This window comes from Neovison vison, chromosome 5 (genome assembly GCF_020171115.1).
Source record: "Neovison vison isolate M4711 chromosome 5, ASM_NN_V1, whole genome shotgun sequence".
Lineage (NCBI taxonomy): Eukaryota > Metazoa > Chordata > Mammalia > Carnivora > Mustelidae > Neogale > Neogale vison.
Window position 1 is genome coordinate 142,360,393 of NC_058095.1, and position 23,965 is coordinate 142,384,357.

The 23,965-nt window shown below is 33.0% G+C and overlaps 1 protein-coding gene and 1 pseudogene across 1 annotated transcript; one reads left to right on the forward strand and one right to left on the reverse strand.

The window, feature by feature from the left end:
* Positions 1-7,124: 7,124 nt before the first annotated feature.
* On the reverse strand, positions 7,125-7,436 carry LOC122907481 (60S acidic ribosomal protein P1-like). The gene has a single exon (XM_044250309.1). It carries the CDS (start codon positions 7,434-7,436, stop codon positions 7,125-7,127), a length of 312 nt encoding a protein of 103 aa, XP_044106244.1.
* A 74-nt stretch (positions 7,437-7,510) lies between these two features.
* The window catches only part of LOC122907482, a 104,322-nt pseudogene continuing 87,867 nt past the window's right edge, over positions 7,511-23,965 (forward strand).

Sequence of the window (23,965 nt, forward strand, 5' to 3'; positions counted from 1 at the left end):
TTTTTTTTTAGAGGAAAAGAGAGAAAGAGAGGGAGAGAGGGATGGGAGGGGCGGGGAAGAGAGAAACCCAGGCAGGGTCCACACATAGCACAGAGCCTAAATCTGGGCTGGATCTCAATACCCTAAGATTATGACCTGAGGTGAAATCAAGAGTCAGATACTTAACTGACAGAGCCACCCAGGTGCCTCAGAAAGGGAAGTTTTCTAATATTAGCTGAGTACTCACCACCAGTATTTCTTTTCTTCACATAGATTTCAAAATATCTGTCTGTGTTAAGAACTGAAAAGATGATATGAATAGAAGACAAAGGAGTAGTTTTCAATCTTAGCCAACTATTGAAATGTAAAGTATAAAACACTATCAAATTAAAAATGTTAAAAAAAAATTTTAAAAAGTGCCAAAACCAATCAAAAGAGGTAGAAAAGAATTGAGATCTCAAAAAAACACTAATTAATGCTTAAAGATAAATTTAATCACTACATTTTGCAGCTCAAAAAATAGAAGAGGAACAATTTATCAGTTGTACAATCTCTGCCCTGTCCATTTCATGTCTATACTCTGAAGATTAAGGGATGTGATGGACACAAAAGAATGTTGTAAACTGTGAATCACTGTCTTCGTTATCTAAGTGGCCATTATTTTACTCATTTTTTACTGTTTGTAAAATATTTTAAAAAATGTATGACTATGTATTCTTATATCATGGAGTATTTATGTTTGCTAGGATTATGGTGGAAATACAGTGACTATAGTTAACAATAGGTATCATTCATTTAAAAATTTGTTCGGGGTAGGACACCACCAAGGCGGCTCAGTTGGTTCAGTGTCTGCCTTTGGCTCAGGTCATGATTCTAGGGTCCTGGGATCCAGCCCAGCCTCAGCCTTCTTGCTCAGCGGGGAGCCTGCTTCTCCCTCTGCCTGCTGTTCCCCTTGCTTATACTCTCTCTCTGACAAAAAATAAGTTAAATATTTTTTAAAAATTTGTTGAGGGTAGATTTCATGTTAAGTGTTCTTAGCCTATCCCCTCTAACATAAACAGAAACAAAGGGACACAAGCAAGCTTTTGGAAGTAATGGATATATTTATTACCCTGTATATCTGATTGTGGTGATGGTAACATGAGTGTATAAATATGTCCAAACTCATCAAATTGCATACATTAATTATATGTCACTTTTTGTATACTGATTGAATTTCAATAAATTTGGGGAGGATGGGACCTGTTAAAATAGTATCAAAAGTAGGGCGCCTGGGTGGCTCAGTGGGTTAAGCCGCTGCCTTCGGCTCGGGTCATGATCTCAGGGTCCCGGGATCGAGTCCCGCATCGGGCTCTCTGCTCGGCAGGGAGCCTGCTTCCCTCTCTCTCTCTCTGCCTGCCTCTCTGTCTGCTTGTGATTTCTCTCTGTCAAATAAATAAATAAAATCTTAAAAAAAAAAAAAAGTCAAACATGAGACTCAGAGAAAAGCTTGCAAAACATTAGTTCCTTTTTTTTTAGTGCTTACTCCCCAATAAATCTAAGTGTAAACTACTAGAATCCATAGAACAAATTTCCATTTCTGTCTCATGATAGTTATCAACATAGGTATGACCGATGTTCCATTATAAATTATAAACAGAATTTATGTACATATGTATATATGTGTGTATATGTATGCATATGTATGTACATAGTTCAGTACTCAGAATAATGATATGGTGGATACAACGGTATGAGTGGCAATAACAAAGTTTGTTCACTAATCAATTACTCCCTGAAATTTATACTTTTATAGGTACACAAATTATGATAAACATGTCACACCACCTTAAAGACCAGCTTATTAGGTAAAGACCTGTACAGATACCATTAGAGTAGTATCGTGGCAAGAAACTTAAAAACCAAAGAAAAGCATTAGAAACGGAGCAAAATAAAAGGAGACTCACAGAGTAGAATTTTTGGCAAAATTCTTCACATCCAAGAATGTTAAGGGGAAAAGTGAGTCCCGGGAAGCACATCCACTTACATACTTTAATTCTGATTTTATGCTCATCAAAAGACCTTCTGACTACTATATGTCCTCCCCAGACATTCCCATGGGAAACACGAATAAACAGAGTAGATACTCAAGAAAAATTTTTAAACAAAAAAATGGATGACCATTACAATTCCGGATTAACTCCTCTGAACTTTTTCACTTTATATCTTTGCTACTTATGGGTCTACAAATTATAAATTTCCTTTTATTAGAATTACTTTACACCTCATTTTTCATTAGTTTATAAAATATCTATGCCTGATTTTCTTGCCAAAGCTAAAGATACTTTGAAACAGAACTGTGCTTTACACTCATCCATGGTAAGTTCACAGTACACATTTATTCTTCGGTTTCTCATGATAAAAATAAAAACAACATCCAATTTGTAATTCTATGTGTCAAATAAGAGACGATAACATTGCTAATTTATTTTTCCCTTAGTGGCTCAGAATATAGAAGAAATTAGTAATTTCTGAACCTTAGCATCTGGAAGTATGTGTTTAAATTTCAAATTATAGTATCAGTTAAACATATATGGAAATCACTAACAGGATATCATGCAAGACACATGTGTGTACAATGGAATACTGGCAGTCAAAAGAGTGTTTTCCAAGGGTTCCTGGGTGGCTCAGGTGTTTAAGCATTGACTCTCGATCTCAATTCAGGTCTTAATCTCAGGGTCTTGAGTTCAAGCCCTGAAATGGGCTCCACATTGAATCATGGAGCCAACTAAAAAAAAAAAGTATTTTCCACAAAATGATTATTACCACTGAAGTAACTAGAAGCACAGTGTATCTCACTGAAAAGGCTGAAAATTTTAAGATTCCATTTAAGATTTCTAAAGCCATTTCTATTTTTTCAGAATAAAAACTCCGAAAGCACATTCAAACTCATACAAGTTTCTCTATGCCTCCCTCCTCATTCTACCTGCCCTGGCTTCACTACTATTATTTGTAGGTTTTCAGTTAAAGCATATACCTAAAAAGAAAGAGAGAAGAAAGGAAAGAAAGGAAGAAAGAAAGAAAAAAAGGAGAAAGAAAGGGAAAAAGAAAGAAAAAGAAAAATCCACTCACTTGTGCAATGAATTCCCAAACAATTGTCAAGTCAATAAAATAATGCATTTCTAAGATTTCTTATATTTATACAATTTATTTTTTACTGTGAGACAGTACCAAGTAAATATTTGTTAAAACCATGCAGTACCTGTACAATAAATGTTACTGATTCAGCTGCTAACATGTTTATAGTCCATCAAAATATAATATTTATATTTAGCTTTAGTACAATGAAATAAAAATCCAATGATTTTATAGACTGTCTTCCAACATACCTTCATATTAGATATCAGAACATGCTATTACAATTACCCACTTGAATATACCACAAAACATATTTTAAGGTGTGGGATGCTTTAAATAAATCATTAAAATAGAAAATAGAAAAAATATATGCTGCATATGCAATTGAAATTTAGTCATAACTAATAGAAATGTGTGTCCTTTTAGTTCTCAATTACAGGAATGTTATTATCTTTTGAGGTTGTAGGAGGTAGTTCCTAAGGTCATACAAGTCCATGACTTTGAGATATAGATAGATAGATAGATAGATAGTATGAATGAATGAACGGATGAATAAATATAAGAGCTACTGTGATTTAGAAAATAGTGATGACATAGTGATTGTTTTGATGAGAAGTATAGTTGTTTTGTCTTTGAATACTTCCTCTTGGACTGAAGAGCTACATTTTGGATTTTGTAATAACTTGTAGTTTGCACAGAACTATTTCCTTTTAAATTTAGGCTGAATGTTTTGCTGCCCTCACCAGGATACCACAGCATATGCAACTCTTAATTTCATTGAGAAGAATTTTGAATATTTGCTTAAAAATATTCATATACTTCTGTGCATATACACAAAATCTTACTGGAAGCCTTATCATACATCTAATTGTTTTGTTCATTCATTTGTTCATTCACTCATTCATTCAACTTTAAAACTAAGGCACTAGCAATATCAAAGAAAGCCAACTGAAAACTAGCAGTAGTTAGTAGCAATAAAGCATGCTGATAAGGGAAATACTTGTTTTATAGTAATTTATAATTTTGAAGGTTAAAATAACAAGCTTATTTTGTATAGATGAAATAATTATGTTATCATGTACAATGAAAGTATAGAATATAAGGCACGCATTTATTTCAGCAGCTACATAATATCAATAGATTCACAGTTTATATAAAATGATAATTTTTAACTACAAGAAAAAACATCCCCTTGTCTGGTTAAAAAAAAAAAATACTCATTCGATGGCAAAAGCATGCCTCTGATCACAGCCAGGGAGAATGGCTGAGGCAATCAGAGAAATCCACAGAGCACTTTCACTCTTTGGTGGGCCTTCAAAATATAATGGGATATACTATTATCCACACAATTTTCCTCAAAGGCCTCTTTTTTTTTTCTTTCAAAGTAATGATCACTGATAATTCCTTACCTTTTTACACTACACTTCTTTTTTATGAGAAAATTATACTATTTTCTGAGCTCCTTAATATTTAGAAGGTTAGTTTTATTATCATAGAAAGATCTATATTTATGAGTTCTCATTAGCTATAATTTTTGAAGAAAAACACTTCTGGACCTTGCGGGTAGTATGGTAAGTAACATAAGTCAGACAGAGAAAGACAAATAGTGTACAATATCATTTATATGCAGAATCTAAGTAAGTAGATCTTATAGAAACAGAATAGAATGTTGGGTTACCAGGGGCTGTAGGGTGGAGGAATTGGGGAGATGTTGTAAAAGAGTACACATACTTTCAGTTTAGAAGGTGTATTAATTTTGGAGATCTAATGTACAGCTTAGTGATAACAGTCATTATTAATACCATACTTCAAAGTTTCCATGAGATCTTAAATGTTCTCACCACAAAAAAGAATAATTATGTGATCTATTGGAAGTGTTAAATAATGCTATGGTGGTAATCACAGTTCAATATTTAAGTGTATCAAATCAACAGGCAGTACTCCTTAAACTTACACAAGTCTATCTCAATAAAAAATGTGGTGGGGCACCTGAGTGGCACAGTTTGTTAAATGTCTGACTCTTGGTTTAGGCTCAGGTGGAAAGATGCAGCCCTGCATTGGGCTCTGTGCTCAGTGCAAAGTCTGCCTAAGACTTTTGCTCCCTCTGCCCCCTGCCTCTTTCTCAAATAAATAAATCTTTTTAAAAAATGTGGTAAGTAGGGGCACCTGGGTGGTTCAGTGGGTTAAAGCCTCTGCCTTCAGTTCAGGTACCCATGATCCTTGGGTCCTGGGATCGAGCCCCTTGTCAGGCTCTCTGCTCAGCGGGGAGCCTGTTTCCCTTCCTCTCTCTCTGCCTGACTCTCTGCCTACTTGTGATCTCGGTCTGTCAAATAAATAAAATTAAAAAAAAAATAAGTAAAAATAAAAATGCGTTAAGTATAAGGTACAAAAAGGAAAGAAAAACTTTACTTCAGATCTTTATGGTAGCAAAGGACAATAGGTATCATACACGCTTTTAAACTTTGATGAATACAGACTGGTAAAATCAGAGATACTCTGTGATTTCCCTGGTAGAGCTCTGGATGCTATAAATATCCCATAGTCCAGAGTATTGAGATAAATAATGAAAACATTTGTCCTTTGCCTAAGACTTTGTTCTGAAAAAAAAAAAGTACATACATGCATAAACATATATTTGGTAACTATGGTTAATATACATATACTATATTCTTGAAATTTGCTGGGAGTAGATCTGATCTTAAATGTTCTCACCACACACACACACACACACACAGACACACACACACACACACACACGCTGGTAACTATGTGAGGTGATGAATACATATTAGCTTGATACAGTAATCATTGCACAATGTACATGTATATTAAAACATCACATTGTATACTGTAAATATATATAATTTTTATTTGTCAATTTTAGCTCAATAAAGCTGGGGAAAAGATAAAACAATAGTTTTATGTGCAAAATTTGAAGAATTTTGAAGAATATAAGAAATGAAAACAGTTTTTGAAAAATAGACATATTGTTGAAACAGATTAATGATTATATTTGATAAACTGTGCATAATGGGTATATGAGTGTTTATTTCATTTTTCACTTTAATATGTATCTATCTTCGTTTCTTCTTGATGAAAGTGTATCTCTATTATTACTCTTTTCAAATGGTGCTTTTTTTTATTGTCAACTTTTGTTTTTGTTTATCTTCTCCTTGAATCTTTATTCTTTAGTCCATTAATTTCTTAAGTGGTTCCTGCCTTCTTTGGATTTATTTAATGTTCCTTCTCAGAATTAAGTTAGCTATTTTGCTTACTATTTTCATCTTTTTATTCTTTTCTAACAGAAATACTAAATCTATCATTTTTCTTTAATATATCATTATCCATTATTTTAATACATATTTCCATTGACTTCCATTTTTATGTTATATATAAGTTTATTTGGTGCTATTTAAAAGTGCATTTTAAGATTTCTGTACTTTGTATTGTGATACCGATTTCTAAGTTAAATTGCATTGTGCATTGGAATGCAGGATGATATGCTTGGAATGCATTCCAAGCATATCACTCTCACTACCATACTTTACAAATGTCAAACCCGATCAGTTGTAATACATATTAACTATACTTTAAGAATGCATTTTCTTAAAGAGTTGCATACTCATGTTCAGATATTTTATATTCTATAATTTTGTTTACTTGAATATCAAATATTTCATTCAGGCATGTTTTTGTCCAATAATGCAATGGATTTTTTTCCAAAATCTCATCAAAATTAGATTACTTTTTGCTCATATATTTGTTATTTTATGAGACAGTAATCCGTTTTGTTTGATATTAATATGAATAATCCTTTTTCTAGGTATTTAGTATATATTTGGTGTCATCCTTCCTCTCATCTCCTCTGTTTTCCTATATATTAGTTATGGCTTTTAGAAACAGGGCATAGCAGCCAATCTTTAGATATTAACTGGCAAAGTTATTTTCATTCATCATCATGCCTGATAGATTTGTTTTTAATTTTTTAAAAGAGTTCAGCTTTTTATTGGACAGGTTACAGAAGAGGTTTAGTCAAAAAGATCAAAGCCCATGTCATCATCAGACTCCTCTGATTCTACTTTCTTTGCTTCCATTTTCTTCTCAGCTGGGGCAGCAGTGGTGGAAGGAGCAGGACTTGCTGCTGGTAAAGCACCAGTTGCTGGGACGGGTCCACCAGCTCCTACATTGCTCATGAGGCTCCCCATATAGACAGACTGTGGCCAGGGTCTTTGCAAAGGGCCTGGCCATAAATGTTTGACATTTACACCCGCTGCTTTAATGAGGGCATTGATCTTATCCTCCAGTATTGTCACCTCATCACAATGCAGGATGAGGGTCATGAGCAGATGCAGGAGAGCTCAAGGTGCAGGAGAAGACTGAACGGGGGCTGCCTGGGAACGGCACTAATCACCAGATGAGGAGAGGGCCTTACCGCAACGCAGCCTTTGTTTCCTTGGAAGGACCTAACACCTTAGCTGAAGGTAAGGAAAAGCTTTCCTGATATATTTGGATTTATTTCTACCTACATATTTTGTCTCTTCCATTTGTCCCCCTCCCCCTGCCATTTTACATTGTTTTTATCTTTTCTTGCCTTATTCTGATAGGACTTTTTTCTCTTATTCCAACTTTTCCATCTACTATTTTAGAATTTATGCATTCTTTATGTTAGTGGTTATGCTAGAAACTTTACCGTGCTACTTAAGTCAATGAGGCTAAAAATCTGAAGTTACTTAATTATCTTCGTCCTCAACAAAGCAAAAGCTTTGGAAGACATTAACTTTAGCCACTCTCCACAGATCACATGCTGCTATAGTTCGGTTTAATAAGATAATTTTTGTTCGAGTTTGTTTCTTTGATTTACTCATATAAATGCAGTATCTTGCTTACATTCTTCCTTTTACCTCAGTCCTTTCTTCTGAGATCATTTTCTGTTAGATTTATAAAGTTATAACTTCTTTGATCTCAAGCTGCTTCCCTGTTTATGATAATGTGACTCAAATGTAATTCTCATTAATTTGTATGGCTACTACTTCTCCAGGGAAGGTTTAGAATCTATTCTTTTTTTTTTTTAAGTTTTTATTTATTTATTTTTTACTAACATATAATGTATTATTAGCCCCAGGGGTACAGATCTGTGAATCACCAGGTTTACACTTCACAGGACTGACCATAGCACATCCCTTCCCCATTGTCCATAACCCAACCACTCTCTCCTCCCCGCCCCCTTGCAACCCTCAGCTTGTTTTGTGAGATTAAGAGTCTCTTACAGTTTGTCTCCCTCCTGATCCTGTCTTGTTTCATTTATTCCCTTCCTATCTCCATACCTCCCATGTTGCCTCTCAACTTCCTCGTATCAGGGAGATCATATGATAATTCTCTTTCTCTGTAGAATCCATTCTTTACCTTTCAAAGTCTTTAGTCACTTACTCTTTGAGCACTTGTCAAGTCTATGCAGCCTAGACACCTTTCTGAGAAATTTCTATTAGTTTTTATTTTCTTTGCTCTCTTTATCTAGAGTTCATATTTAGTTGTATTTTGGGTCTTTCATGAGTATATCTTCCCTCATTTTATCTTTTGATTCCATATCTTTGGTGTATTACTTGACTTTTCTAAGTTGCCAATTATTTTTTATTTAATTTAGAAGTACTGATTTTTAAGAGCTTCCCTGTTCCTATTTGCTTTTTATGTTATATTTTTCTTATACTGTGAATGCAGTGTTTAAGGGAAATACAATTATTTAAAATTATCTTCTTTTCTTCAATCTGTTTCCTACATAGCAGTGGTTCTCAACTGGAGATGATTTAGTCCCCTCGGGACATTGGTAACATGTGAAGACATTTTTAACTATCACAAGTAGGATGGACACTATTGGTTTTTACTGTATAGTATTTCCAAGATGTCAATAGTGCCATGACTGAGAAACTGCTTTAGATTCACTTTTAAAATCTCAATCTTTCATTGTTCTACTGTTCCTAGGATGTCCTTTCATATTTAAAGATTTATATTGGGGGGCCTGGGTGGCTCAGTCGTTAAGTGTCTGCCTTCCACTCAGGTCATGATCCCAGGGTCCTGGGATGGCGTCCCATATCGGGCTCTCTGCTCGGCGGGAAGCCTGCTTCTCCCTCTCCCACTCCCCCTGCTTGTGTGCCTGTACTCACTATCTCACTCTCTGTCAAATAAATAAATAAAATCTTTAGAAATAAATAAATATTTATATTTATTTCTATTTTATTAATAATGATATTAATATTTTATTATTATTTAAATATCATGCCCTGAGATCGTGACCTTAGCTGAAACCAAGAGCTGGATGCTTAACCTACTGAACCACCCAGGTGCCCCTGTTCTTTCATATTTAAAAATGATACAATAAAGAGTTGGTTTGGAACTTGTAGGATTTTGTCAGTGGTAAGCTTTGTCACAGGATGAGTTCAACAAAAACAACAATTTACACTTGGCATTCAATTGCTTTAGAAAAGAATCCTTTAAATCTTTGTCTGTGTGCCTAGCTTCCAGGCCTTAATGAGATCGTACAAAAGAATAGATAATAGAATATTGTGCTCATGTACAGAAGCCATATATTGAATCCTTTTGCTTAGAACTATACATCAATCTCATACTTTATTGTATACAGGACTCTCAAGTTTCTACTTTGCCTAGGGTTCTCCTATGACAAGTCTTTGCTATTTCAGTCCTTCCATTTGTACTAGAAGCTCTAGCTATTGCTGTCCTAGTTCACCACTTGTTACTTCATTTGCTCTCAGCATTCAGAATTTTATTGAAATCTCTTCTCTGAAGAACGTACTTTACTTATCCTCTTGGATACTGTGAGCTTATAATTTTAGGATTGTAACATTCCACCTTACTGACGTTTTGGATGTAAAGAACATACACATGAAGAATGTACTGACCATGTGGTGGTGGTCACTGAAGAATATTTGCTTTTTTCACTTTTGGACTTATGGAATCATCAGAAAATACTAAAAGCAGTAATCTCTTTTTCATCATAGTTGAGGTGATTTTTTAATATGCTTATCAAAAAAGATAATTGTCCTACTCAGAATCTTTTCATAGTTTCCAATCCTATTTTAGCTAAAATATAAAATCCTTATCATGATATCCTACGCATAATGTTTGAGGATGGCCCCTGTCTACCTCTGTAATACCACTCCTGTGATCTCTCCAGGGCAACCACATTTATATTATTCCTCCAAAGAATTAACTCTCTCCAGGCTTAGAGATATTATATATGCTATTTCTTTTGCCTGGGAAAATTTTTCTAACTGAAGTATTGCTTCCACCAAGAGACCTTCTCAGACTACTACCCATTCCTTGTCTTGATGTCTGATTGTAATAACTTCCTATTTTGCTCCATATTTTTTTTTCAAAGCACTTTTACATCTTGTAACTATTATATAGTCACTCTATGGGACTATTGTAAATACTTTTCCCTTCTACAAAGTATTAAAGTTTTATGAGGGCATGAACCACATCTTTTAATTGAACACAGTACTTATGACAGTACTTACGACAGTATCTAACACAGATTAGGCAGCAATTTCATAATTATAAATGAGTCAGCAACACTGAAAATGCTATTTGTATTTTTGATGTTGTCAAGAATTGTGATGACTCTTTTTAATTTTTTTAATTTTATTATTTTTAAAAAAGATTCGATTTATTTATTTGACAGAGATCACAAGTAAGTAGAGAGGCAGGCAGAGAGAGAGGGGGAAGCAGGCTCCCCATTGAGCAGAGAACCAGACATGGGGCTTGATCCCAGGCCCTGGGATCACAACCTGAATTGAAGACAGATGCTTAACTGACTGAGCCACCCAGCACCCTGTGATGACTCTCTTATTAATAGATAAGCTTCATTTGTATTTCCCTTATGCCAAGATACCACCTCACTCCAGTCAGAATGGCCAAAATTAACAAGTCAGGAAACAACAGATATTGGCAAGGATGCGGAGAAAGGAGAACCCTCCTACACTTTAGTGGGAATGCAAGCTGGTGTAGCCACTCTGGAAAACAGTATGGAGGTTCCTCAAAAAGTTGAAAACAGAGCTACCCTATGACCCAGCAATCACACTACTGGGTATTTACCCTAAAGATACAAATGTAGTGATCCAAAGGGGCACATGCACCCCGATGTTTATAGCATCAATGTCCACAATAGCTAAACTATGGAAAGAACCTAGATGTCCATCAACAGATGAATGGATAAGGAAGAAGTTGCATATCTATATCTATCTATCTATCTATCTATATATATATATATAATGGAATACTATGCAGCCATCACAAAACAAAAATCTTGCCATTTGCAATGGTGTGGATGGAACTAGATCGTATTAGGCTAAGCAAAATGAGTTAATCAGAGAAAGACAATTATCATATGTTCTCTCTGATATGAGAGGCAGGGTGGGGAGTTGTGAGGGGTAGGGAGAGAAAAAAATGAAACAAGGGACAAGGGAGGGAGACAAACCATAAGAGACTCTTAATCTCAGGAAACAGGGTTTCTGGAGGGGAGAAGGATGGGAGGAATGGGGTGGCTGAGTTATGGATATTGGGTAGGGTGTGTGCTATGGCAAGTGCTGTGAATTGTGTAAGACTGATGATTCACAGACCTGTACCCCTGAACAAATAATACATGTTAATAAAATTTAAAAAATTAAAAAAGATAAAATTCAGTTACCTAAAGTTTAATCGCTGAATGAATAGAAGATTACTATGTATCATGAAAATGGGGAATATCTTGTAACTGGTGTATGCATATGTGTGTGCGTGTCTGTGTGTATTTTCTTTTAATCTTGAAGCGACCAAAAGTCCTCATATTTTTAATTTTACTCAACATCTTAGAAGTCAATACTAGGTTATAATTTCTCTTGGGTTTTCAATCTCTCTCTTTCCCCTTCTGCCATATATACAGTTATGTGATCCTGCTTTCTTTCTCATGGTGTTAACTTTGCTGGGTTACATGGCATTTATATCCCTGGTATACACTATAATGAACAAAAATGCCTCAGCATTATGGTCTTAAAACACTATTATATCATAAATTCCACGAGTTCAGTAATTAAACCTACATACTATTGTTTTTTTAGAAATATTAAGAAAAAATTTCTATATTTTACATTTGATATAGAATTTTCATCACTTAATAATAAAACTCATGGGCATATTTGTGTTTGTCATATAAGCCCCAAACTGCATATTTTTTAAAAGAACTATGGGTTATTACTTGATATGGTAAATTTCCATTGGGTTTTAAAGCCACAAATAAGCACTTTACCAAAGTCCTCATTAACCTGTATCAGTAAATAGATGCTTTATATCTAGATAATGGAGAAATAGAACTGTATAAAGAGCTGTAGTAATATTCACATCAGAATAGTTTCTCCAAATGTCCTTTGCCTCTCCACTAAATTACTTCATTATAATCATAAAAATGTAACTTTATGATTACATCAATGTTATATCCCTCTGCAATTGCATATGCCTTTTGACTTTTTAATACATGTCTGTATTGAGAAAAGAGTATCATGTTGAAAAATTAGGCCTGCCTTGCCTCAAAGACAAGTGATGTTATTCAGATTTTTTTGTTTAAGCATTTCACTACTGTCCAAGCTTTAATCAATTCCAAAGTGCTGAATTCTGTGTTTACTTACGTGCATGTGTAAGTAAAAATTTTTGGAGCTTTATGGATACGTGGCATTCTTGTTAACACTTTTTTACATCTGTAAGGTAAATACTACCTAAGACACTGGTCTAATCCACACAGTTGTCATTGGTGGACACGTGATCTAAACCCAAGTTTATCTAATTGTAAAATCCACATGCTTAAGCTGAAGGCTATATTCTTAACTTATGATATATTTTACCGATGCTGATTACCTTGGAGTCTTAACATCTTCACATAAGTGAAAGAAAAAGTATATGCTTCAAATACATAATACATTAAAATGTCATATTATATTAAATAAAATAAAATATTGCTGGACCAAAATTTGGAGTAAGAAGATAACAATCTGCAATTCAGACTTGTAGGTAGTAATACCATACACTTCATATGCTAATATGGGAGACAAATCAAATTGAAATATTACACAAGTATAGATTTTTCAATATAGTCCATAGTTTCTGATTCTGGTGGTCTGTCTGTCTGTCTCTTTCTCTCTTTCTCTATATATACAAAATGTAAAATTTTGTCTTTTATGTCAAATATTGAATAAAAATCTGATTTGTGTCACGTAATCATAATGACTTCATCTCAGGGCAATGACGGAATTTTGCTTTTTTTTTCCTTCTCTCTCTCCTCATGCTCTAAAGAGAAAATATATGAGATCATTGTCATTTGGAATTGGCCCAGAGTCAGGATGAGTTACGAAGAACACAGTTGGAAGGTAAGCATTATGAGAAAAGGGATCTTGTCCTTATTGATGGCCTTCCCCCAATACCAGTTCAGTGTCAAGCACAAAAGTGGAATAAAATTTTACTCAGTAAGTATCTGTTAATTCAATGAATGATTATAATAATACCATTTCTATGACTAGATTTATGCTTAACAGGTATATTTTAAAAATATATAACCATTTACCTTCTTCTAAAATGACAGTCAAAATCTTAAATTTATTTTTCTTAAATTTCTTTTCTTGTTCAAGTTCATATATGTACTGTAATAATAAGTAAACTGTATAAAGAGCTGTATAAAAAGCATTTTGTTTTTTGCTGATAAAAAACATCTGTTAAAAATTTTTGGCTAAAAGGGTGCTTAACTGTGTCAGTCACTAGAGCATGAGACTCTTGATCTTGGGGTCTTGAGTTTGAGCCCCACACTGGGTGTAGAGATTACATAAAAATAATTTGGGGCTCAGTGTATTTATTTGCACCATAAACTAGTTTAGTTACATGATTTTTGATTGATGGACTAATTATGCAGGCATCATTTATAATGACTCAAATCAATTTAAAAAAAGAGGAACTCTCCCTTTTAAGTCAAAATCAAGCAATTTCCCAACACAGTAATGCTTTATGCTTTGTGTGGCAACAAATTAAAAAACATGGTCATTATTAGATTTATTGGATGCAAGTCAAAGGAATAAAATTTCTTGAGAATTTAACTCTCAAAATGACGTATCACATCAAGATCACCTATAAATACACTCTTTAAGAGCAAATAGTGAATTTCCTACTTCTTTGTATATACAAAGTCCATGATATAATATTGAGTTCGAACAAAAAGGCTTCTTGAATATGGCACTGAATGAATACCTTCTACGTGATCCAAGAAAGAAAAGTTTAGTTGTTCTCCTCCATTAGTTTGAAAGTATATGTTTAATTGATAAATAGGTACTTTCAGATGGCAGTGATAAATAAAACCACTATAAATTTCTGTTGTTTCCAACATCACCTGCAAGAAAACTTTGAACACAAATATTAAATCATATTAACAGATCTGATAGATATGATTTCTGTATTTCCTTTCAGTTTTACTATGATAGGGAACTTTTTAAAGCTTTACTCTTCAATAAAATCCACTTATAATTAATATGTCATTTAAATTTATTGGAGGTGTTTTGAAGTTATTAATCCTATGCATTCCTCTTGCATAGCAAAACTCTATTTTGTGAGGCATCATCATTCTACTCCTATCCAAGAAGCTCTAGCCACCTCTTCGTTTATGATTTTGTTTTCCATTTAGGTTTTATTTAAATCACATAAATCATACATATAATTTAGACCCTGATAGATCTTAGTACTCTCTTTTATAGAATTTAACTTTGGTTCAGTAGCTATTTTGAGTTAATGAATACTATGATAGAATCTGAAAGGAATGTTGAATTTTCTGACGAGACAGCTATATATCACTCTCATTAGCATGTGGTATAGGAAACTACCTAATATCATAGGCAGTGAGTATATTTACATTTGAAAATGGCTATTTCAGGTAAAAATTTACACTTTGTGAAACCAGTATTTATTTACTGAATGGTCATTGCAAAGATGGGAAAAAGGGTCATTTCACTTACTGGAAACAGCCAATATCATCTTATAATATTACCAATATATTTAGAATGTAAAACTTTTACAGTGCTAAAACATTGATGTCTAAGAAACTTTCTTCCAACAGCACATCATTTATAGTTATTTATAAAAGTTTAATGTTTAAACAGAATCAAAATATCAAAAATGATTCTCAAAATATTACAAAATTTTTTAAAAGATTTTATTTACTTGTTTGACAGAAAGAGATCCTAAGTAGGCAAAGAGGCAGGCAGAGAGAGAGGAAGGGAAGCAGTCTCCCTTCTGATCAGAGAGCCTAATATGGGGCTCGATCCCAGGACCCTGAGATGATGACCTGAGCCGAAGGCTGAGGCTTAACCCACTGAGCCACCCAGGCACCTCTACAAATTGTTTTTTGATAATGTTTTTTAGATTTATGCATTTATTTAGTTTGGGCAAATTAAATTGGTACAAATTGATACAAATCCAATTGGTACAAATATAAAATGATATTTTTGAAATATATTCATTTTTAATTTTATATACAACAAATTCAAATCAATATCTACACAGAATTATAGTGACTAACCATACAAACTATAAAAAAGGTTTAGAAAAACACCTCATTTGCAAATGTTATCTTTTAATGTTTATATATATAATGTTTTGCTGTGTATATATATATATGTCTGTACTTCATTCACACATTGCTTTAAATTGTGATCATAATCTAAAGCAAAATACTATTGCATCACCTGTGAAATAATATAATACCCTGTGGAAAATGCTACTTTAATGTCAAATTATAAAATATTTCATGTGTGAAATAAATGAATATATTCATGATCTATAAGTTGAATATTTGTGATATTTGGTTAAGAGCTTCCTGTGTCTTTTTCTCCCTTCAATACACAAATATAATTAATATACCTACCAAAGAACGTTCATGGCATTATTTATGGAAAGCAAGTCAGTAAAAAAAGAAGTTGGGTAGAGATTACCTAAATATTTATTCTCTAAAATGATGATAGCTTTGCTCAGTGTAAGGAAGAATTTGGATAAAAAGTTTTAACAATTTAAAGATGGAATGCTCGTTGTGCAACAAAAACTCCCAAGATCCGTATTTTTATTTTTAGATAGTAAAATAAAAATTTTAATTTCTATATAGTTTGTTTCTCTCATTATAGATGTCCTACTACACATATTTGCTCTCCATACATTATTTAGTATACTTCTTTCTTTGAGTCTTTAACTACAAAATACTACCAGCAAACTCTCACTCCTTACATCATTATTCCATGCCTATTTGGCTAACACCAATGTAGTATTTATATTAAAAAAAGCATTTTGATCTTAAAAAGCTGTTCTCTATTACTGGTGTACCTATATATGATTTTTATGTTTTAAAGAGATATAGAAAAATTATGAGGAGATATATATATATATATATATATATATATCCTTAACTTGAAAAAATATATTGAGAAATACAGATGGATTTTTCTGCTATGCCAAAATATCTGAATGTGTTTTTAATGCTCAAAAATTAATGGCTCCAAAACAACAAAAATCTAAATAGTTGTAATCATTTTCTCAGGAATAAAATTTATTTCTAATTTATTCTTGTGGCTCTTTTCATGTGAATTTTATTTTATATATTGAACACTCTAGTTTTAATTAATTTCTTTGTAATAAATTAATTTTAAATGGTAAAGCTATTATTTATTACACATAATAAATGAATCATGATTAGTTCATGCTATTTGTAGACACTAAAATTTTACTAGATATTGAAAATTACAGCATACAAACCATATTGTTTTTTCTGTCTCTAAAAGTTATTATAATATACAGAGGGAAAAATGAAAAGCCAAACAATCACTTCAAAATCCATATGGTAGCAAAATGATGGTTATAAAAACTTCACATATAAACCTAGCAGTATAATAATCTATATTATCTTCTTGGAAAATTTGATTTGGGTAATTCTTTAGTAGCTTTTTAACTTCCTGCATTAAGACATCCATGAACCAGCACTTCGATATCTACATACTCTGACTGTATTTCCAAAATACACACAGTAGAGGCATAAGTATAATATATTGTTCTCTGTTTCTTAATTACACTTATACTTCAAATTCAGCCTGCATTGAATCAACTACTTATATGACATTCACGCATCTTTTACCGTTTTATCTTCACAAGAAATTGTGAGGTTTACGAATCTTTTCTCATCTTAGAGATAAGTAAACTGGGGAATAGAGAATATAAGTAACATTGTAAAATTCACTTAGTTGATAATTCCCAGACATGTGTACTTTTATTTATTCTTCTGTAAGAGCTAATGATAATGGTATCTGAAATAAATTTTTGCCTAATCTCTGAACAAAGTCCTTGAAAAACGTTACCTTGCTAAGATTATTTTGTAAGTTATGGAGAGGATGGAATGATGCCTAAGGAAGGATTCAAAATACATTATGGTGGAGGGAAGTGAGTGGCAGCTAGAAAAAAACAAGACTGGCCATGGGATGATACTCACTGAAGCTGAGTAGTGGGTAAATAGGAAATTATTATATTCTACTTCCTGCTTTTGTAAATTCTTGAATTTTTTCATTAAAAAATTTAAAAAAGGTATTGAATTTACTTCATCCAACAACAGCAGAATGCACATTCTTTCATACTCATATGGAATATTCATCAAGATAGACCATATTCTGGGTCATAAAGCACACTTAAAAAATTTAAAATAATAGAAGTCATAATAATCTGTTTTCATACCATAATGCAATTAAACCAGAAATCAATATCAGAAAGATAACTCAAAAGTCCCAATAGACAAAGATTAAACAATATAGTTCTAACACATGGGTGAAAGAAGACACCGCAAGAGAAATGAAAACACATTTGGAACTAAATGAAAATGAAAACACGCTTATTAAAATATGTGAGATGTAGCAAAAGCAATGTTTAGAAGGATATTTACAGCATTGGGTAGTTATAAAGAGAAAGGTTTAAAATCATGTTTTAAGTTTCCATATTAGAAAGTTTGAAAAAGAAGAGAAAACTAAACCCAAAGAAAGGACAACAACAAAAATAATAAATTTAGAACAGAAATCAATTAAATCAGATATAGGAAATCAATGGAGAAAATCGAGAAAGCCCAAACTGATTTTTTTCACAAGATCAATAAAATCAATCAGCTTCTATGTAGCCAGTCTAAGACAAAAAGAGAAAAGATACAAATTACTAATATTAGAAGTGAAAGATGGTATATCACTAAAGATCCATGGCCATTAAAAGGATAAAAAATATTCTATAAAAAACCTCTATGCTGGATACATTTGATAAATGGACCAGTTCCTTGAAAGATACCAATTACCAAGACTTATACAAGAAGAAACAGATAATCTGAATATGACCATATTATTCAATTATTCAATAATTAAGAACCTCCCCAAATAGAAAGCACCAAGCTTAAGTGTGTTCACTGATGAACTGCACTGAACACAGAAGGGAAAATTATAACAATTCTCTACAATTTCTTTCAGAAGGTAAAAGTACTCTTGCCATATGACCCACCAATCACATGTGAAGAAGTGGAAAATTTATGTCCACACAAAGACCTTCATACAGATGTGTAAAACAACTTAATTCATAATTGCCAAAACTTGGAAGCACCAAGATGTCCTATAGTAGGTAAATGGATAAACTTTGGTATATCCAGACACAGAAATGAAAAGGCACGAAGGAACCTTAACTTCATAATATAAGTAAAAGAAGGCAATCTGAACAAGTACATACTATACCATTTCACAATATGACAGTCTGGAGAAGGTAAAACTATGAGACACTGAAAAGATCAGTGGTTGGGAGAAATGGGGAGAGGGAATGGACGAACAGGTGGAGCACAGAGGATTTTTAGGATGGTGAAAATATTTTGTTTGATACCATAATAATGGATACATAGCATTATGCATTTGTCCACACCTATAGAATGCATAACACCAAGAGTGAATCCTAAGGTATACTATGGACTTTGATATGTCAATGCTAATTAATGAATTATAACAAAATTACCCTCTGGTGACGGATGTTGATAATGTGCGAGGCCATGCATTTGTGGAGGTAGGGGGTTTATGAAAAATCTCTGTATCTTCCTCTCAATTATGTTCTGAACCTAAAATTGCTGTAAAAATTAAGCCTTTCTTAAAAAAATAAGAAAAAAATGTGTTGTAGGAAACATCTGTGGGAAGAAATAACATTATAAACCTAGACTGAACACCACATATACCTAATAAATCTAAGCCAAATTTAAAATATATATATAAAGTGAAATAATAAAATAAAAGGGCTAATTTTTTTTTTTTTTGGTCCTGGTAAAAGACTTTGGGTAGACAAGAAGAGATGATAGTAATATGCTATCAGGTCATAGACTGAGTTAAGTGAGGGGGGAAAAATGTGACAACACAATAAAAATATACCACCGAAGTTAAATTTGAAATGATTAGTAAAAAGAAAAGACACAGGATATAATACAAATAATGGTATTATTTAATAAACAATTTAATTTATTATATTTATAACATAGTTTTTTATGATGTATACTTTTAAAAATAACTATTGAACACTAACCATGTTAGTAAATTGCTTAAAATCTATAAATTAGAATTTTCCTAATGATTCTTCCTCATTTACACAATATACTAAACTGTTGTCTATATCTTGTTCCAGGAATTTTGTTGCCTATGTTGAAAATTCACCTCTGCCATTTATTAGCTATGTAATATTAGACATATTACTTAACCTCTGTATGCTTCAAAATCTTTATCGTAAGTGAGGATAACAATAGTATTTATTTTGTAGGGTTATTTTGAAGAGTCGTGGAATTAATAATATTAAGCTATTAAGTATATAAAACAGAACCCGACATATACACAAATTAAATGTTACCTATGATGATGAAGATGATGATGGTGGGGTGATACAAGAATGGTTTGAGCTTTGATTTTAATAATCACAATAGAAGAAATCTTTACTAAACCAGCATTGAGTACAGATAGTCAATGAAGTATCTAATGTCATCTGGCCTTATCAGAACCTCACAGCATTTTCCTTCATCCTGCAAAGTCATATTCCTAAAGGTCTGCCCAGAAGGGAAAGGGGTTTCTGCACATTTTTTAAGGTTTTTTTTTGTTTTTAATTTGACAGAGAGAGACACAGCAAGAGAGGGGAACACAAGCAGGGGAGTGGGAGAGGGAAAAGCAGGCTTCCCGTTGAGCAGGAAGCCCAGTGTGGGGCTCTATCCCAGGACCCTGGGATCATGACTTGAGCCAAAGGCAGATGTTTAAGGAGAGCCACCTCGGTGCCCCTTTTGCACACATTCTTAACCCAGGACCATTTTGATGAGGATTCCATAGAGTTTCCATTATTTCAACACTATACTGATTGACAGGGAATGAGGAAGGAAACAACTAGAGATTGTGTACTTGTTTCTATTTTAGAACTCCTATCATCTTCTCTATAGAAAAAATGACTCTTGTTGTTTCCTAATATTTATGCTTCAGTACAAAAATAACAGCAAAGAGTATCATTCAATTTTTGTGTTGTGGACTTCACTCATGCCATAATCTCTAAGTATGGGAACCTATCTCCAGGGATGCATTCTCTTCCCATATAGGTATACGCTGACAAAATGAGCTTCTCTCCGCTTTCCAGTTACTCAATCTCTTCAGATGAGCTGAAGATGAATTTCATTTCATCTTAACATAAATTACTCTCAAGAGTGAATGATACATAAATGAGGTTCCTATATAATAGCTCAATGGACTGATAACATATGCCTATTGCAGAGACCTGACATTTACTTAGGGAGTATATTTGACACTTGTTCATTCAGTACCAATATGAAAATTTCCCACAGCTAGTCTTTTTATCTAAGACTAGATTTCTATCATAGAATCCAATATAACACAATGTTTGTTTTTCACTTTTGGATTTTTTGTTTGTTTGTTTTTGAGGGGGCTCAAGTCCTTATCTATTATCTGGGTTTCCCTATGCAGGAAATGAAGATAGTTAAGTCAGCCATTCAAACAATGAACACAAAATATTGTCAATCTCTGTGCAATCAATATCATGTTCAGTTGCTTTATATCTTGGTTTCTGCAGCTATTGATAAGTTTCTGAATACATATATCACTTATGCTTATAGATTTTCTTCTGGATATTAGAGTTATGTAAATATAATGAATCACCATTATTATTGTAAGTTAGAATAATAAAATGTTGCTTACGCTAAACCATGCAACAAATTATCATGGTATTCATTTGGCAGTGTTAACACTTCATTAGAGTTCCAGTGAAGAGAAGATAACTAATTTAATTTTGATATTTAACACTGTAATATGGGAATGAGGTGAGAATGTTCATTATGAAAACAGCCATCCTTTCCTTGGTCTTAAATATCTTAAAGATCTTAAATATCTCTATATGCCTTAAAATTCAGTTTTAATCTTTCTAAATAGGATAGATTCTGATACTTTAGACAAAGGTAAACATTTTCCATTGTGTGTCTTTTGTTGTTTTCTCAATTTCATTTTTTAAATAAATGGGAATCTGCTAAATGCCTTGGATTGCACCTCAAATCCATTCTTCAGTGGTTCAACAAACTTTTCCCTTTTAAAATAAAAATGGGAAAAAAGTAATTAGAACTTTAAATCAATCACACATGAAGCTGTTTTTCTTCCTACCTTCTATTGATGATTTTCATCAGTGTCACTTATATGCTGTAGAAAATAGTACCTTATTATGTTGAGATGGCTTTTTCAGTAATGTCAAATATTTACAACAGTCAAAAATATGAAAGCAGTAAACTCATGCCACTGAATCATGTGCAAAAACTATATAGTTTCCTTAAAGAAAAGTTCTTCAGGTTGCCATTTAGAGCCTATACATGCTAATTTTAGACATCATTTCAACGAAACTATTCAGTTGCTGTTTGAGTTTGTAGCACATTAGAAGCAATAAATTAAAAGCCTGTGTGTGTGTGTGTGTGTGTGTAATTGTGAGTGTGTCAAAGGTTAGGAGATACTTAGCTAGGGTGAAGACCCTAAAGTGGGAACACGGAACTCCTATCTTGAGAGAGCAACAGAAAGTAAGATAAGAGAAATAATGAGGAACCAAGTCATTTAAGGGTTTTCAGGCTATTGTAAGAATCAATAGGACTTTTCAGTGTTGAGTTGAAGAATGCCATTTTTTGACTTAAATACTAAAAAGATCATTCCAATTTCTGTGACAATAGGCTGAAGTGGGTATGGGAAAAAGTTAAGAAATCAGAAAGCAGGCTTTAATGCAATCCAGATGAAACATGATATTTTTCGGACCAAACTAGTATTGGTTAAGGGTGATATAAAGAGGGAGATACAGATAATCTTGAAGTTAGAGTCAGCTGATGTAGATAACAAAGGTCCTAAATCATTACACAAAAGTTAAATTATATTTAGTACATGTTATGTAAAAGGCAGGAACACGTATAATCAATTTTGGAAAAATTACTATTAAAATGGTTAAACCAAGGTTACATTAAATACTTAATTTTATTTTATTTTATTTATTTATTTTTTAGATAAATACTTAATTTTAAAGGGTAGGTTTCTATTCCAGGAAAAATCACTTACATAGATTAGCATATAATCTGACAATCTGGGGAAAAGTTTTCTAAATAATAAAACAACATCCCTACTAATGAAGCTCTGGTACACAACTACTGTGGTGGTTAATTTTATGTGTCAACCTCCCTGGATCACAGGGTACCCAGATATTTGGCTAAACATTATTTCTGAGTGTGTCTGTGAGGGTGTTTCTGGGTGAAATTAGCATTTGAATAAGTGGACTCAGTAAAGCAGTTTATGCTCCCCAATGTGGGTGGACATCATGCAATCGAGGACCTGAATAGAACAAAAAGGCAGAGGCAGGAAGAACTTGGCTTTTTCTGCTTGATTGCTTGAGCTGGGACATCAATCTTCTGCCCTCATTGCTCCCAGTTCTCAGGCCTTTGGACTCAGACTGAATTACACCACAGCTTTCTTGGGTATGTGGTTTACAGATGGCAATTAGGGGAGTTTTCAGCCTCCATAATTGTGTGAGCTAATTCCTTTAATAAATCTCTTCCCATTATCGATAGATAGATCCCCAACTGATTCTGTTTTTTCTGGAGAATCCTGATACAGTTCATTTAATCCTAATAGAATTTCATAGAAACTGCACTGATATGGAATAATCACAAGAAGAAAATTCTTAAAAGCTACGTTAAAGCAGGAGTACAAATTATAGAATTATAGACATGGAGATTATTGACTACAGAGTGAATAGCAAAATGTAGAACTATAGACATAGTTGGAGGTTAATGCAATAATTCAAATGGGAAATAATGAAGGCATAAATTAACTCAGTATCCCTAGTATTGGTGGTAACCAAATTTTGGCTATAGGATCTAATCAAGGTTTTTCAATGCTATTGTTGAAACACATTTTCTATTATAAAAATAAATTATATAATGTAGATTATTCTGTTACACATGTTTTGAGAAGTTGAGTGACATATAGTATTAATATCTGAAAGTTGTAAAATTCATAAGGAATACAAAATCATGAGACTGTCAGATACCTGAGAGATTACATCACCAAAAATTTAGTAGTGAATGATCACTTTGGGTCCTAACACCATTTTGGGTCCTATGGGATACCGTATAAATAAATGTGAAATGTTGCATTTAACATTAGAGAATTCAGAAATGTATTCGTAAAGTGGGCTAAAATGAAGTTACATATCAACACAATGAAAAACTATGATGATAAAGATTCAATCT

Bases quoted from the DNA above. Each gene is read 5' to 3' on its own strand.
- LOC122907481 (XM_044250309.1), bottom strand. From the start codon at position 7,436: ATGACCCTCATCCTGCATTGTGATGAGGTGACAATACTGGAGGATAAG.